This window comes from Ictidomys tridecemlineatus, unplaced genomic scaffold, assembly GCF_052094955.1.
Source record: "Ictidomys tridecemlineatus isolate mIctTri1 unplaced genomic scaffold, mIctTri1.hap1 Scaffold_44, whole genome shotgun sequence".
NCBI lineage: Eukaryota > Metazoa > Chordata > Mammalia > Rodentia > Sciuridae > Ictidomys > Ictidomys tridecemlineatus.
In genome coordinates this window covers 841133-858306 of record NW_027522848.1, presented here as the reverse complement: position 1 = coordinate 858306, position 17174 = coordinate 841133, and the positions used below count along the sequence as shown (strand labels likewise).

The following is a 17174-nucleotide window of genomic DNA, read 5'->3' as shown; positions in this document are numbered from 1 at the left end:
TGTTGGCCCAACTCCAGGGTCACCATTCATATTGGGTATCTCCTGGAGTTGTGGGGCATGGCTGTATAGTTTGTACATGACGAATATATATGAATTGCTTCTTGATTTTATTTGTGGTATACATGATCTTAAGTCTTCTCAGAAAAAGGATATACTTTAACTTTTTTTCTAATAGCAGAATGAAAGACTTTCTGCTTCCATAAATCCACTTCAAAAGTCAGTAAGTAGTATTTCTTTTCCCTGTAGTAATGTGAAAAGGAAATACTTATATAGACAGGGGCCTTTCAGTGTCCTTGTAACCTGGCTTAAAGCACAAGAAACATTAACTGTATCTGAAGACATGTAAATCATACACAGAATATAAATCATTAATAAGATAGCACTTTTACATTTTTTTTCTGCTCATTCAAACATAATCAAATATTTGAACTTATATATAAAAATGTTTTCATAGAAACTCCCTATTTTCTCCTTGCTAGGTCTTTTACAGTGAGATGACCACTCCATGCTAAAGCTTAAAAGCTATTTCTGATGGCGCCTTTGGCTTATCCATAGCACATGGCTAAATGTACAGTTTACTTCTCAAGGACATGCGTCCTGTAGCTGAGTTTTCATTTTCATTTTATATTTAGGGAACTATGTGGGCTCTGCATCCAAATACATACTTTTCTTCTATTAAAAGGAGAGCAGGGATGACAGAACATCAATTTGCTTCATTGATAAAGATAGTGGCATTCAAAGAGCATCTTTCATTATGTTTTCAGATATTTTTCCTTAGCTCCTGCACCACCCCTAAGAGATATAAATAGGGCAGTGAAGAAGGGGGAGGAGGTGGTAATCTTCATTTCACAGATAAAGGCTAGGAACACTTAAGAGGTGAAGGGCACAGTCATACTCATTTTGAAGGTCAAGCATAATGAGATAGGGCTGGGTTGTAGCTCAGTGGTAGAACATTTGCCTAGCACATGTGAGACACTGGGTTGGATCCTTAGCACCACATAAAATAAACAAAATAAAGGTACTGTGTGCATCTATAATTTAAAAAATATATTTTAAAAAAAGAATACCATAGACAGCTGTAGGAGCTATTAGTAAATTTCTACCTTCTACTTCCATTCTTCACCAGGATAAACCTATATTCTTTTAAGAAATTTCTCCATTAGGAAAACATTTCTTGGCCTAAAATTTTGTTTGGGGCCTTTTTATCTATACCTAGCCAATTTTGCTTCTAGGCCAGGGAAGTGAGTGAAAAATATACTTCTCAGGCCAAATCCAGGCCCTCAGGCTGCTCAGTTGAGTCCCAGTCAGACCAGTGGAGTATGGCTACATCTGTCCATGGCTCTGGGGAACAAGAGTCACAGGGGCAAGGAAAGTTTCCAATATAGAAGATCCATGGCCTTATATTATAAAAGATATTTTTGGAAAGTCTCAGAATAAAAACAAGGACCTTGAAATTCATGCAATTATTTACCAGGTGATTACTAATTAAATATTGGGGCTCAGATGGGCTTGTAGGAGAACAGGGTGGGCAACAACATTCTCTGAATAGTGTTTTTGTAGAGCAAAAGTTTTGAATTTTGTTCAAGTCCAAATTGACAGTTATTTTTTATGGATTGTGCTTTTAGTATCATGTCTAACAACTCTTTTCTTCTTTGTTTTCATAAGTAACTTTTCATGTTTTGTGTTTTCACATACATCTATGGTATGGTATGTTGAGTTAATCTTTGCATAATGTGTTAGATTTAGATTGGAGTTCACGTTTTGCCTATGTACGTCCAATTATACCAGTACCATTTCTTGAAAAGATCATCTTTTTTCTCTTAAATGATCTTTGTGCGCGCACACACACACACACACACACACACACACACACACACACACACATATATATATTTTTTAAGGGGAATTGAACTCAGGAGGTGCTCTACCACTGAGCCACATCCCCAGCCCTTTTTACTTTTTATTTTGAGACAGGGTCTCACTAAGTTGCCCAGGCTGACCTGGAACTTGTGATCCTCCTGCCTCAACCACCTGAATTACTGGGATTACAGGTGACCATGCCCAGCATGCCTTTGCACTTTTGCTGAAAATTAACCAGCTGGATTTTTATGGTCTATTTCCAGATATTTCATTTCAGGGGTCAGCAAACTACAACCTAAGGGCCAAAAGCTAAGAATAAGTTTTGCATTTTAAAATATTTTTTAAAAAAAAGTCAAAAGAAGGATAATATTTCAATGAATAGGAAAATTTCATGATATTCAAATTTAAGCATCCAGGACTGCGATTGTGGCTCAGTGGTAGAGCACTTGCCTAGCATGTGTGAGGCACTGGGTTCGATCCTCAGAGCCAAATAAAAATAAATAAAGGTATTGTGTCCATCTGCAATTTAAAAATTAAGCATCCATAAATAAAGTTTCATTGAAATTCAACCATGTCCATTAATTTACCTCTATGGCCATTTTCCCTCTACAACAGTAGAGTAGTAATTCTGACCAAGACTGAATGGTCCACAAACCCTAAAATGCCTTCTGACCCTTTATAGAAGAAGTTTGCCAAGCCCAGTTTTAGGATATGAGGATCCTTATAAGCATCCATGCAGAACCTCAGGGCTCTCTCAATGCCACTATAAAAAAAAATACTGAAAGGACAGAAGCTTTAAATAGAACCTCTGAAAGCCCTGAGGAAGGCAGAAAAGGAATGCATTTAATAGCCGGCTACCCTTTCCAACTAGGACTAAAATAAAAAGCCTTAAGTAAAGCTATTCTTGAAAGGATGGATCTTGCCGCACTATACAGTTAACTATGAAATGAAGAAATTTTAAGACTAAATGGTTTAAATGGCTTTTTTTCTTGAATATCTCTGTGAGTCACAAACTAAGAAAAAAATGTTTGTAATATAAAGAATGACAGGTTAAGGACATGAATATGGGATATTTTTATAAAAATCAATTGGAAAATGATGCATTAATTTTTCAAATTTGGTTCTTTCTAAAATGCAGAATTAGCAGAGATTAAATCATATTAGCAGAGACTGAAAAGGAGGAAAATATTCAGGTATGAGAATGGTTGGGAAACACATTCTCATATGCTCCTGTGGGGAGACTAAACTGGCACAGTCTTTCAGAACATCATTTAAATGCCCTCAAAATGCAGTGATGCAGTAGCACATTTGGCAATTTTATCTTCAGGAAATAATAATAACTAACATTCATATAGCACTTTTTATGAGCCAGGTTTTCTAAGTGCTTTACCTACTGTCTTAGTCTGTTTTGTGATGCTATAATAGAATATCCAAGACTGAGTAATTTATAAAACACAGATTTGTTTCTTATAGTTCTGGAGGCTTCCAAGGTCAAGAGGCCTGTATCTGCATCATTCCATGGTGGAAGGTGGAAAGGCAAGAAAGCATGCATAAGAGAAAGGGGAAAGGGGCCAAACTTACGCTTTCAGGATTGCTAGAACATACTCTGGCAATAATGTACCCATTCCCATGATAATACTGGTAACCCATTTATGAGGGCAGAACCCTCTTGACCTAATTACCTCTTAAAGGTCCCACATCCCAACACTGTTGCACTGGAAATTAAGTTTCCCACATATGAACTTTGACGGACACATTCAATCCATAATACCTGCTTTAATTCATTTAATCTTTACAACACCCGGAGATAGGTGTTATTATTACCCCATTTCACAGATGTGGAAACTGAGGCACAGAACGATGGGCAACCTGACCAAGGTTACACAGTTAATAGACAATAACAGAAATAATTATGGGCATCAAGACTTATATGGGCAAGGTGATGATTGTGTGAAAAATGGCCTAAAATAGAGAAAAATGAAATAGGTAAATATAAAAAAGATCATAGTATTCCCTCCATACATTAGGACACTAAGGACTTGTTAGTATGTTGCCAAAAATAATCATGATATATTCTGGACAATAAGGGTGAATAATATGATCTTATTTTTACTTTAAACTGTAGTTATGTGCATGTATAGGCAAAGTCTGAAAGAATATCTGCTAAAATATTAAGGTATGAGAAGGTAGTAAGGTCATGGGTAATTTAGAATTTTCATTGTATTTATCTTTTTTTTGTTTTAATTTTTTTCCAAGAGTAAGTATTTTAAAATTTTAATACATTACTGAAAAGCATATTCCATGCCACTTTTGATCTCAGAAAACATGTTTTAATAAAATATGTATGGGAATGTAAAGAGCTTTGAGATACTTAATAAGACAGGGGCCATACAACTATAACAAATGACTTGTATCCTAAGAAAAGTTAAAATAAATAATGAAGAAGAATTTCAGGGAAAGTACTGACATTAATTTAAGGACAGTTCAATACACTAAGAAAAAATATTAAGTCACCAGGCATTTTTTTTTCTTCTTCTTATAATAACTTATCATAGCAGTAATAATGATTCAACTTTGATGATTCTAAAGCACTTTCAGCCACACATCTCAGTTAAACCTCACAAGACCTGTCTTAGGATAATACAAATAGAAAGGTTGGAAATAGAAAACAAAAAAAGGGGGAGTTTCTCCAATTCCTTAAGATACCTGCAGAATTTTCTGTGTGTTGTGGTGGTGGGGGAGGTATGCTTCAAGATGCTGTCATCAGGATTACTGATGCCCTGCTACTTAAGCATAGCACTCTGGAGTAATAAGACAATTAAGACTGAACAAATATAGAACAGCCCCTTTAGACAGTGTCATGTAATTTGTGGAGACACATGAACCTAGGAATTTGCATCAAATGCAAACTCATCTGTCCATGATACAAAGGAAAATTCTGTAATAATGAGCATCAAAATTTTGGAATGGCACTGTTTTGACTATCTACTGTTAAAGTAAAAAGAAATTTCTTCCCATCTCAGGCCCTATATTTACCATCTTCATCTAATTCAAAATCGTGTGTTTGTGAAAGTAAACAAGCTTGGTGAAGAAGAGTTCTAATCAAATGCACTCAGGATGTCATGTTTTTCTTTCCTACCACAGTATCTTGGCTGCTTTTAAGAGGAAGACAAACCAGCAGCCAACTGTAATCCCTTGGGCTTCTAATCCCTTGAGGAGGAGCTATATTGTGACTTCTCGATTGAATAAGGACATATGCAGTCTAACAAGACAGGCCATACTGCAGGAAACACATTCTATGACATAAATGACTCATTTGCTGAACACTGACATTTTTCAAATGTGTACAAACTGAGATGATCCCAGACCTGTGCTTAACTTTTTCATTCACTCATAAAACATGTCCTTCTAATGGGTCTGTCAGCATGTCATCACATTCAGGGTGACACCTGCTAATTTACTCCTCACCCTTGAAACCACATTTAATCCTAGCATTTTAGCTCTGCTAAAAGCTTCAGCAGTTCAGAGAGAAGGGGTCAAGGCCAGCAATCTAACTAGCCAATTGGCTTTCTTATACCAAGCTAAAGATCTTTCTTGAGATGCCCAAATCACTTCTCTTGGTGGAGGCAACCTTACTTCCTGGGGAGTGGGAAGCAAGGAAGTCTGAAATATTTTTCCCATAAATGTTTCAATGAATTGATGAGAAAGAGGCAGGAAGGGGAAATAAACACGAGAACAAACAAACAAACAAACAAACAAAAACATATAGTCATAGGACTTAGGAAGTAGCTCAGGACTCTTGCCTTTCTTTTTTGTCATAGTAACAGCAAGCAGAAACCTAAGTGATACCTGGGCCTTGAAGAAAAGAAGAAAGTAAAACACACTAGATATGGGAAGAATGTGGAAAACAGCCATGAGAGAGGGGGGCTTCAGGCACAAACAGAACTGCACTTAGTCCTGGGCTGGGTTTGTCATTTCCTTTTCATTGGGTATCATTTCATTTCTGGGCAGGTGACCATGGAATCAGAAAGTCATGGATGATGTAGAAAGCATTATAAACGTGCAGAAACAGAGGCACTGGGGACTGAATTAGAAGAAGATATATTCCATGCTTTTATAATTATGTCAAAATGGATTCTACTCTCACATATAACTAAAAAAAATAAAATAAAAAGGAGAAGAAGCATGACATTCAAAATGCAAGACTCAAACCAATGGATGGGGGTAATGGCATGCTAATGTTGTTCTACAAGTAATAATGATAATGTCACTAATTTAGAAAGGAAACTCCACCAACAGTTGCCCTGGATATCCAGCAACAACAGGCAAGTCTCAAAGAGTGGATAACAGTCACCTCTGGGAGTGACTGAGCCCCATCTACTACAAATATCCAATGTCCTGCTCAGCTCTCAAGTCCCACAAGCACTCAAACAAGGAGTCAGGAGACCTCTGCCCTGGCTCTGCCACAGACTTGCTGGGAGTCCTTTGAGAGAGCTGCTTCCATGCTCTGGCTCTCTTGTTGCTCCTTTGTGATCTGGAGACAACGTTCATGGTCCCATGTGACCCTTCAGCACTGTTGTGAGGAAAAGGCAAGATGCTAAGCTCCTGAGATACTTGTGAAGAGAAAATGATGATGCCAAAGGACCTGGGCTGTGTTGACAGCACCCAGAATCCTACACTGGGAAGATCTAGTTAGTATTCAGCTAAATACTTTCAGCCATTATCTGGGAAAGGAGGGAGGAAAACATGTTGAGGTAGAGATGAAAGAAGCTGGGTGAGTTTTACCATTCAGTTCTACTCTGCCCCCACAGCAGAGTAACTAACTCCAAATATTTGGAACTGGGAAAAGACAAACCTCTCAGTTTGCAGTTTTTGTTTCACCACTGCATTCCAAGCATCCAGCATAAACTCCTAGCACACCATAAACCACTTTTAGCAAATCAGTGAATGAATGAATGCAGAAACATTGAGAGGGGAAGAAAACAGGGTACAAATTAAAATTACTGCCAATAATCCCCAGTGTAGAACAGGTCCAATCCCCAGTGTAGGTCCAAAAAAAAATGACTATTAGAGGTGTTGCTAACTATCTTTAGTAAGTCTCTGGGTCCCACTCCTTCCTTAGGGTGTATCTATTGTTTCCCTTTCATGAACATTGGTGGTAGATTATGTCATCTCAATCCCCTTCCTTCCATTTCCATCACTCCATGATTTTAGTCAATACTATAATCTTTCTAAGCATGGATCCTGATGTTATCAAACAAGCGTGTAACAAGGAAGACATAAGGGTAGTGCATATTTTTAAGAGTCAAAGACACAGCTAACCAAGGAAGATAATTTTATAAGCAAGACCTAAAGATTTTTGTTTACAAAGGGGCCAATAGGAATTCCTTCCTCCTGGTTAGAAAGGACCATAAACAAAGGTCCAATGCTCTGAGGCTGGGAGGCTGTTGACCAAGAGAAGGTATACTGCCTCTCCACATCTGGGCTCATTCTGTCCCAAGTGGCAAGGGTCCCATTCAGTACAGCCTCTAAGGGCTGACAGTCTCAGAGCTAAGCCTTGACCTGGCTCCCACCAAGCAGCCCTGAGTCCTCCTCCAGGGATCTTCTCTATTTTGAAACCAGACTCAGAGGCTTCTGAACTTTCCCAAACATCCTCTGAGCACAAATCAGGAAGGCAGGGATGGGGGCGGCAGGAATACAGACGCAAGAGCTATTTTTGAGTGACTGGAAATAAAAGCTAAACACAGGTGTGTTCCGCACAAGTGGAAATGTTCCCAAATCCACAAGAATTCTTTATAAATAAACTAAAAAACAAATCATTCAGCTTTCCACATCTCAGTTTCCAGGGACACACACAAATAGTTTAGGTCTTTGCACATTATTTCAGGAACCATAGAGGGCTTATAGACTCCCACTAAAGGTGTCTGACTCATTTTCTAGAAAGCCACAAGAACTGACAATCTAGGGCTAAATATGAGGGCAACTCCAGCTCTGTGACTCCTGCCACAGCATGGAAAAGCAGGACAAAGGGAAACCCACCCCAACTGACTACAAAAGGCAGTATCAGCAGAATTCAAGGCCAATGGAGAATCTCACAGCAAATGCAATTGAATTTAGAGAACAGCAATTCAGGTCTTTTACCTCAAAACTCAAACGTACAACACATACGCATATCAAAATGCACATTAAGCCGGGCACGCTGGTGTATGACTGTAACACCAGTTACTTGGGAGGCTGAGGCAGGAGGATCACAAGTCGCAGGACAGCCTCAGAAATTTAGTGAGACCCTGTCTTAAAATAAAAAATAAAATGGTCTGGAGATGTAGCCCAGTGGCAGAGCACCCCTGGGTTGAATCCTGAGTAGCCCAAAAATGCGTATTAAACAAAGCAGGGTGAATGTATTTATAATAGTATATAATCATCTAAATTAACTTCTGGGTGACTCCTGAATTTAGAGGAAGAAGTAAGTATTTTCTAGAATGTCGCCAGGGTTATAGGCTCAGACTCCATTTTTACAGCTTTCAGCAAGCTAAATATTTAGGGCATGTTTTCCTTCCAAATTCTTGCTAAAATTGTACCCACTGTGAATTCTTAATTATTTTAAGTGGATTTCTTCTCTCTCTCTCTCTCCCCCCTCCCTCTACCATTTTTACCTACTTAATGTCATAGTACTCCAGCCCTAGCAGCTAAGCCCAGACACAAGAGCCCTTGATTCCCATCTCTGAAGTCCAAGAAATAGCAGTTGAAGTTGAATTAACAATTCTTAGGCTTATGGGTACCACTGGCAGAATACTTCCTGCAAGAGGTGTTTTGAACATAGTGTCTTAGTAATTCCCTACAGCAGCCCTGTGAAGTCAGCTCTGTGGCCTTTACACTATGGCTGAGGACACTGAGGCTCAGAGGGGTTAAGTTTCAAGCCCCAAAACACACAGCCAGGAACTATGGAGCTGAGATTCAAATCCTGGTTTCTCTGAGCTGGTAGCCTACATGACTTGTATCTTAACATGCCGTTTCCGACAAACTAGAATGCTAGGTCAAGGATGGCAGGAATTTTATGGGAATAAAAATAAAACCTGCACCAGTACAGGACGCAAGAGACCCGATTTCCCAGAAGATCATATAAAATAATAATAAAAACATAATGTTAGAACACTAGGAATTTTTGTTAAATAAGCTCAAAATGGGCTCAAGTACATGAGTGAAGACTGGCTGTTATTAGCTCTCAAAGAGACAGTTCAGCAGGTAGGCAGAGGACAGCCCAGGAAGCAGGAACACACATGCTTTTTAGGATCAGATTTCTGAGGACACAAGAGCAGGATGGGGACACAGGAGGTTCCTGCAGAACAGTCACAAGGACCAAGGCCAGAAAGGGACTGTGGCAGAATGCCTGAGGAAAGGAGTGTCAGCAATCATTGTCTTGATTTTTCCAAAAAGGAAAGAGAAACTACCCAAGATTGGTTGGTGCACAGAGGTCATGTGAGCACAGCATTGTTACAGGATGACAAGAAGAAGGGGCTGAAGTGCTACTGATGAGGCAGATAGAGCATGAATGGAGTTGGAAAAAGCATCCTTTACCACCCTAGGGCTTTCCTCTGGACCAGGCACAGAGAAGGAGGCTGGACCACTGCTTATTGGGCCTACAGGCCTGGGCTGTGTCTACATGGACAGAAAGGGGCAGGGATACCAGTAAACAGCTTGGGGGAGGGGGCAGTGTATAACCAGGGGACCAAGTGTCAAAACAATACATGCACTCTAGGACCAGTGTGTAAGTCAGGTTGAGGGACTAAGTGTACACAGGAGATGACAGCAGCACATTTTGCAAATGTAGTATCAAACTCCTTCTGAATACATTAAATAAAATCAATGAAAGCAGAGAAATGGGATGCAACAACCCTCTGGATACTCTTGAAAGTAGCCTGCTACTCTGGCCTATTCATGTTTCCCTACTGGGTGACTTAGACTGGTAGATGTTCCCCGCAAGGTCTTCGGAAAAATCTGATTCCTTTTATCAGACTAGATCTTTATTTTTTAAATATTTATTTTTTGTTGTAGTTGGACACAATACCTTTATTTTATTATGTGGTGCTGAGGATCGAACCCAGGGCCTCACATGTGCTAGGCGAGCGCTCTACCGCTGAGCCACAACCCCAGCCCTCAGACTGGATCTTAAACTATGAGGTTAAGGACAAAATCATCAAGATGAATATGTTCTTGTTGGGTGTGGTGATGCATACCTGTAATCCCAATAGCTCTGGAGGCTGAGGCATGAGGATCACAAGTTTAAATCCAGCCTTAGCCACTTTGAGAGGCCCTAACCAACTTAGTGAGACCCTCTCTCTAAATAAACTACAAAAAAGGGCTAGGAATGTTGCTCAGTGGTTAAGTGCCCTAGGTTCAATCCCTGGTACAAAAAAAAAAAAAAAAAAAAGAAGATGAATATGTTCTCATCATGACATGGACTCAAATGGCAAGGAAGGACTGGGTTATGATGTGTTAAGATACAAATCAACATGTTCAGGTAAGAGATTAACCATGGTGTTTTTTTCTTTTCTCAAACCCTATTAAATTTTATGGGCACAACAGATTTAAAATTAAAAAGAAGAATAAAAAAGAGCAGACTGGGTTGGGCATGGTGGCACATGTCTGTAATCCCAGCAGTTTGGAAGGCTGAGACAGGAGGATTTTGAGTTCATAGCCAGACTCAGCACTTAGTGAGGCCCTGTCTCTAAATAAAGTATAAAAAAGAGCTGGGATGTAGCTTAGTGGATAAGCACCTCTGGGTTCAATCCCCAGTACCAAGAAAAAAATGGGGGGAGCTATCCCCTCCTCTAAAAACAAAACCAAAAATAGGGCAATGAGCCCCACCTGCCTTCAAAAAATGGCATCTATTTAATTCTCTGGTTGCTTTATCATTATGGGGGGTGGGGGAACACTCCATCCCTTTCCCTGTATTACTAAAATCAATTATTGGTGCTAATTATTAAAGCATTTGTATTATGCTTCATGCCTGTTTAACAACTTCCTTATCCTGTTTGTTTGGTTACAGGTCTGATTAAAAACAGGAATGCACAAATGCATAAGAGAGCAGCCCAAAGGAGGCCAGCAGAAGGATGAGGGGAGGGGTGGTTAAAAAAAAAAAGGAAGAACTGTTCCTGCTTCACTTGCAGAAAGGAACTAACAGCAAGGCAAGCATCTTCCCCTCCTCTCATTTCCTCCTGCCACATTCAACACCCACAGAACTATACTGAAATAACTTAAGGGTAGAATATTTCACAGGTAAAAAGATGGACGAGTTTTTAGGTAATCTGCAAAATGGAATAATTTTGCTATTCCAGATAGGTGTCTGCAAAGCTCCACTTTGATACTGAGTCCTTGAAAGGACCAGCTCTTCCCCTAAAATACATCTGACCTTTGGCAAGCTACTTAACCTCTGGGATCCTCGATTCCCTCGCATTTTTGGAATAGGCTCTTCAAACACAATCTCCAAAGCTATTTCCTAGAAGTAGCTGACCTTAATCATAAAGGCAAATCCCACTGACCATCATAAAACTCTGTACATCAGAGAAAAGACCAAAGAGTTCTAGGAATCACTTGAATAATATGACTCAACTAGTGACTTAGTGAGGAGTGCTGTATGAATGCAGAAATGGTATGTGGTCAAGACCCGGCAAACCGCATGGCTTCACTCGGATTTTATAGCTCTCCTGGTGTTTACAGGGCTCTGGCTGTAATGATAATAAAATTGTCCAACCTTCTTAGTCCAAACAAGACAAGCAAAATTCTCTCAGGCACTTTACCTGTCTTTGATCTGTAAAGCAAACATTCTTTAAGGGTTTTCTGCCTGTGAGGCATGACCAGTCTTTTTAAAGCCCCTCTTGGGTCCTTCATGACGCAGAGCTTTGCAGCCCAGCTGCTGTAGAGGGCAAAACCTATAGCCAAGCAGGCTGCTTCCTGAGCTATTCCTTCTGGGACAGACTTTTTCTACAGGGCCGTGCAAATCTACAACTGGTCCTAAGGCAAACAGAAACCCATTCTATTCTCAAGTTCATTCATTCACCTAGACTTAATCTGATCAAAGGAAAAAATACAAATTCTTTCTCCCAAGGTCAGGATCATGAAAACTAGGAGCTTCAAAGGCTAAAGCAAAACTTTTTATTATTCCATGGACACACCAAAACACTCCACAGTTTAGAAGGCAAGAGAGAACCTTCATTTACCTTATTGATGAGAGTTACTATATATCCTTCTTTGATTGTCAATTAATCGTCATTCTGTGCCTCATATGGAAATATTACTTTGCAGTAATCTTTGCCTGTAAGAAGAAAAGAAAACACAACCTTTAAGGTGTTTTATCTAATGAGCTGCCCCAGGAGAAGGCGCTCTCTGTCACATTAACATCAGAGAAAGGCACACTTAATAGGTAGGCTACTACAACTGCATAAAGCTAGCGCCACCCTAAGAAAATTCCCGAAGAGTGTTCATTGTAGGCTTCATATTTATTCTCTGCATTCTTCCCCTCACAGATTGTGAACTGCCACTGGCTACTTTGCAGGAAAGAAAGCAAAAAGTCATTCTTGGTTTCAGGAAAACAGATGTGTACCATTTTTTAAACTCTTTAGGTGCATGCATAAGCACACATCTACAGAGAGCAAAAAGCTTACATGTTGTCCTATTGCCTTCTTTCACACATTACAAAATCAGAAAAAGGATATTTATATATTATATAAAGCCAACATGGTACATAGAACAATGAAAAATTACATCATTATGGTATGTCTTAAGAGATAAATGTTGATATATTTGTGTGTGTATGTGTGTCAACCACAACAGCCAATGAATGCTGACAGAATATTCTTTATGCATATATGTGTGGGAAGGGATGAACCTGTTCCAATACATCCCATGGTCTCTATGTGGGAACCTGCTTATTCACTGATGGGACTGTTGATTAGCCAGGAAACACATAATCCTCAAAGAGGGAAAAATACTAAGGCCACTCAAAATCAATTCAAGTATGTCCTGAATTATATGCTTTTGGAAATTTGTCTGACATCATATTATACCTGAAAGCACTGGTAAAGACAATGAAAACATGTGTAGGGGATTTGAGAAGTGAAGACTTAGAAAACTCAGCTTTTATGACTTAGGACAAGAGTTTGAAAGAAAAATTCAAGAACTAGTATCTACTAGAACAGGCATTTATTATTCTTGACCAGAGTCAATAAGTCTAATGGCTTTGAATATCCTTAGATATTTCCCAAGGCTTAGGCCAGTTCCTGCAGATAGATAATAACCTAAAGCTATATACATAAGTATCAATTATACTGTCCCTTTTATACTTTATGTCACTGAAATGCAGTTCTTTATTTTGGTGAACATCTCATCAATCAAAGATAATGATACATAAAATAAACGCAATTTAAAATCCATAATACAGACACACTGTGGTCTATGGTTGAGATATGACAAAGAGGGAGAGGAAAAAGGAAGGGAAAGGAGAGACAGAGGGCAAGGGGAAGAGAGAGGAAAAGGAAAGGGAGAAGGAGAAGGGATCACTTAGTTCTTTGCAGATGTCTTTGTTTTCTGTGCAGTGGCTTAAAGATATCAGTCATATTCCCTATCCTCATGTTGAACCCTGGACTTACGATGGCTTTTGCTCATTAACCTGTATTGAGGGACACTAATTCTAAATCCCATCATGACCATTTTCGTAAACCACATAGTTACAAATGTTCCATCTCTTTTTGATTAGGAGTAGCAAAAGCTTCCCTTATCTGAATTGGTCAAATGTTCTTTTCCTATTGACTGTGCTTGTGAAATATGACTACCTGACCTCAAAACTTAAAACAACACAAACACATACAGTATTACCAAAGAACTGCCCTGCAGGGTCCTTGCTTTAACAGTAATTCTTTGGATGGAAATCAGGGGACATCTCACAAAGAATTATCAGATGCCCATGGACAACAAAGAAAGAAGGGACAGGTCATACTTTATTCCTTTCAGTCAAAAAAGTTAGAAGCCCACTTCCTGGTTCACAGAAGCCTAATTCATTCAGGCATTATATTCTGGAATGGAGAAGCCTTCCACAGCTCTAGGGAAGAGTAAAATCTGTCCAGGCAAGTAATTTTAACCTCACTCGCCTTTCTTGGTGATTGATCTAGGGTTAGACATGTGATCTACTTACAGCCAATGAAATGTGAGAGATACTCTGCTTGGGGTGGGGTGATTAGATTTTGTTTCCTGGTTAAAAGAGGGAAAAAAGACTTGGAAATAGCTGCCTCTGCCTTTTTGCTTTAAACATTGTTTTATCTTTGTTGGAAGGCAGGGCAATGTTTGCTCTGTTGCAATCATGCTTCAATTGTGAGAAGAAAGCCAAGAATTTGACACTGAGCTCTGACACTGCTGAGATGTCTTTAAAATGCACCAGCTTCAGGGGACCTGTCTCTGGATCTCTTGTTAGAGGACTTAATAAACTGATTGTTGCTGGGTTGTGGCTCAGCGGTAGAGTGCTCACCTAGCACATTCCTAGCACATGCGAGGTGCTGGGTTCGATCCTCAGCACCACATAAAAATAAGTAAATAAAATAAAGGTATTGTGTCCAACTACAACTAACAAAAATAAATAAACTGATTGTTTACCACAACTTTGGGGTTGGGTAGGTATTCACTATTCAAAGCAGAAGGCACCCTGACATGAAGAAACTCCATAGAAGAGGAGAGAAATTTCCAGTTCACACTTTCAAAATACTTGGCATTATATTATATATAAGGCTCTTCCTATGTATCTCTGTCATCCTTTTCCTATGTTTTGGTGCCTATGAGGATCGATAAATGGCTGTGGAATTGACTGGTAGTAACAGTGGGAAAATACTGCCAAGTGCTAACATGCTTTAAAAATGTTTCACAGGGCCACTTTGCTTTATGCTTACAGTTTCCCTATAAGCTAAGAAGGGTAGGTGTCTCCTGCTTTACTGAAAAACAGTTTTAATGAAGGACAATTTAAATGCCATAAAATGCATCCATTTTAACTACACAGTTTGGTGTGTTTTGAAATATTTATGCAGTTGTGTGATCATCACCATATTGTAGTTTGGAACACTTCTACCCCACAGCTATGTTGTTTTGTGTGAGAGGCATTAGACAGAGAATTATCTAGAAAGTTTCATTTTTAGATAAAAGGAGGAGATAGTACTGCTAGTGGCTACTACCTACTACCTACTACCACTCTCCATGAAGCAAGTTGCTGCTGCATGTCTTGCCCCTCTTTGCATCCCTAGAACCCCACAGAACTCTCATTTCTTGATTCTCAAATGATTCCTATAAAGTATTTCTGAGGGGCAGAAAGTAGGAGAAGAGGATTCTGGGCCAGGAATTAGGACACTCAGGACTGGGTTCCATCCCCATGGACCTTCTGGAGCACATGACCCATGCAGTCATACATTGTCCTCAGGTATAAAATCAGGGATCAGCCACAGAGGGACAAGAGGAGGGTTTGGTCAATTTTAGCAGAACACTTTTAGCACATTAAATCTCCCTCCAGACCTCAAATATTAAACAACTAATAAAGAGCTGCTCTGATTAGTTCTTTATAGCTGAACCATAAAGAAGAATGAAATTATGTTACATGCAAGAAAACAGATGGAACTTGAGAACATTATGTTAAGTGAAATAAGTTAAACTCAGAAAGTCAAGGGTTGTATGTTTTCTCTTACATTTGAAAGCTAGAGAGGAAAAAGGAAAAGAAAGGTGGTGGGGGAAATCTCATGAAAACCCAAGGGAGAGCAATAGAATAGAGGAAAGGGACCAGAGGGAGGGAAGAAGGGAAGGAAAGGAGAAGTACTGGGGAATAATATTGGTCAAATCATATTGTTATCTTGTGTACATGAATGAAAATGTAACAACAAATCCCACCATTATGTACAACTATAATATACCAATAAAAATATTGGAAAAAAGAGAGTAGGACTGTACCATCTCCCACTCAGGTCCCCCAAAGCATGTCAATGATGCTCTGGGGGCTCCAACAAGCACACTGGGCAATAACTAAGTTCCTCATACAATTTATCAAAAATAAATGTAAACATGAAAGTTTATTAACTCCAATATTGTGATTGTAGTTTCATAATATATGTTTCCTGTTTCAATTCAAATATTTACTGAACCACCACCAAGAAGATACTGTGAGCTCTTGAGCCTGTGATATATGAGTAAGCCCTGCCACTCCCTCCTGTCCTTGCATGGAATTGACAATTTAATGCCTAGAGAAAAGTAAGGGAAGGGGAGTGACAAAAAGAGATGAACACATACATAAACTGATTATGTTATATTGTTGTGTTTCAGAGAAAGGCAAGATTACACACAGGACAGAGTTCACAAAAGAGGAAGCATTTGGTATATCTTAAGAATACAATCCCAAATCAATTTTGGATGTGGAAAGATTATAATAAAGATTATGAATAGGGGCCAGAAATGGAGAAGGTAATGAAATTAATTTTTGGAGGCAGGAATTTTCCATCTATTCATCAATTTGATGGATTTAATTAGCCTTGGATCAAACAGGAATGAATTCATAGGCACACATAAAGAAAAAAGGCACAATTTATCCGGTGACTGAGCCAATTGTCTCTTTTTTTTCCTTAGGAAGATTTTAAAATACTAATGAATTAACATAAGACTGAAATCCTGAATTAGTTCTATAGCTTTTTTTTTTTTTTTTGTCTTAGAGTCCTTTAGAATCTTATAAAAAGAAATGACTATCTCTTTTCAGGAACAAAACACAACAAACTATACAATGAATGGAGAAAATGTATATAGTATAAAAAGGTACAAGGATCCTGATGACATTACCTAAGTCTCAGATCAAGAGCCCCTGTACTGATTATCAGCTTTCAAATTTTAAGAAATTTGCTCAATTAAAGATCACCAAGAAATTCTGTCATGATTCACACCCTCCCAAATCATTATTTCAAATCTCTAGACTTAGAAATTTACATGATATTATAAAGATGGTTGAAGGAATTGAACTCACATGCCCATATCACATAATTCCTTTTAAGTGATTTTATGATCTAGTCAATAAAACGTTCAACAAGAAAAAAAAATCCCTCAGCTTAAACTATAAGCAGAATAAATAATTAACAAGTTGAACATACACACAAAGGACATAACATTAAATCCAGAAGAACTCTCTGAGCTCAGTCAGCTTTGGGATACAAAGATCAAAGTTCCATGTGCCACATTCAGAGTCTAGTAGGAAGCCTTCCAGAGCCATCAGCAATGGTGGAAAGCATCAGGATACACCTGGAAATAGT

At 38.9% G+C, this 17174-nt stretch overlaps 1 protein-coding gene across 1 annotated transcript in view; it reads right to left on the bottom strand.

The window, feature by feature from the left end:
* Nucleotides 1-17174, bottom strand: part of LOC144373579 (SH3 domain-containing kinase-binding protein 1-like) — a 189812-nt gene that overhangs the window by 80298 nt on the left and 92340 nt on the right. Inside the window, 1 exon segment of the mRNA XM_078036604.1 lies at nucleotides 12078-12172. Coding sequence (XP_077892730.1) covers nucleotides 12078-12172 — 95 coding nt within the window.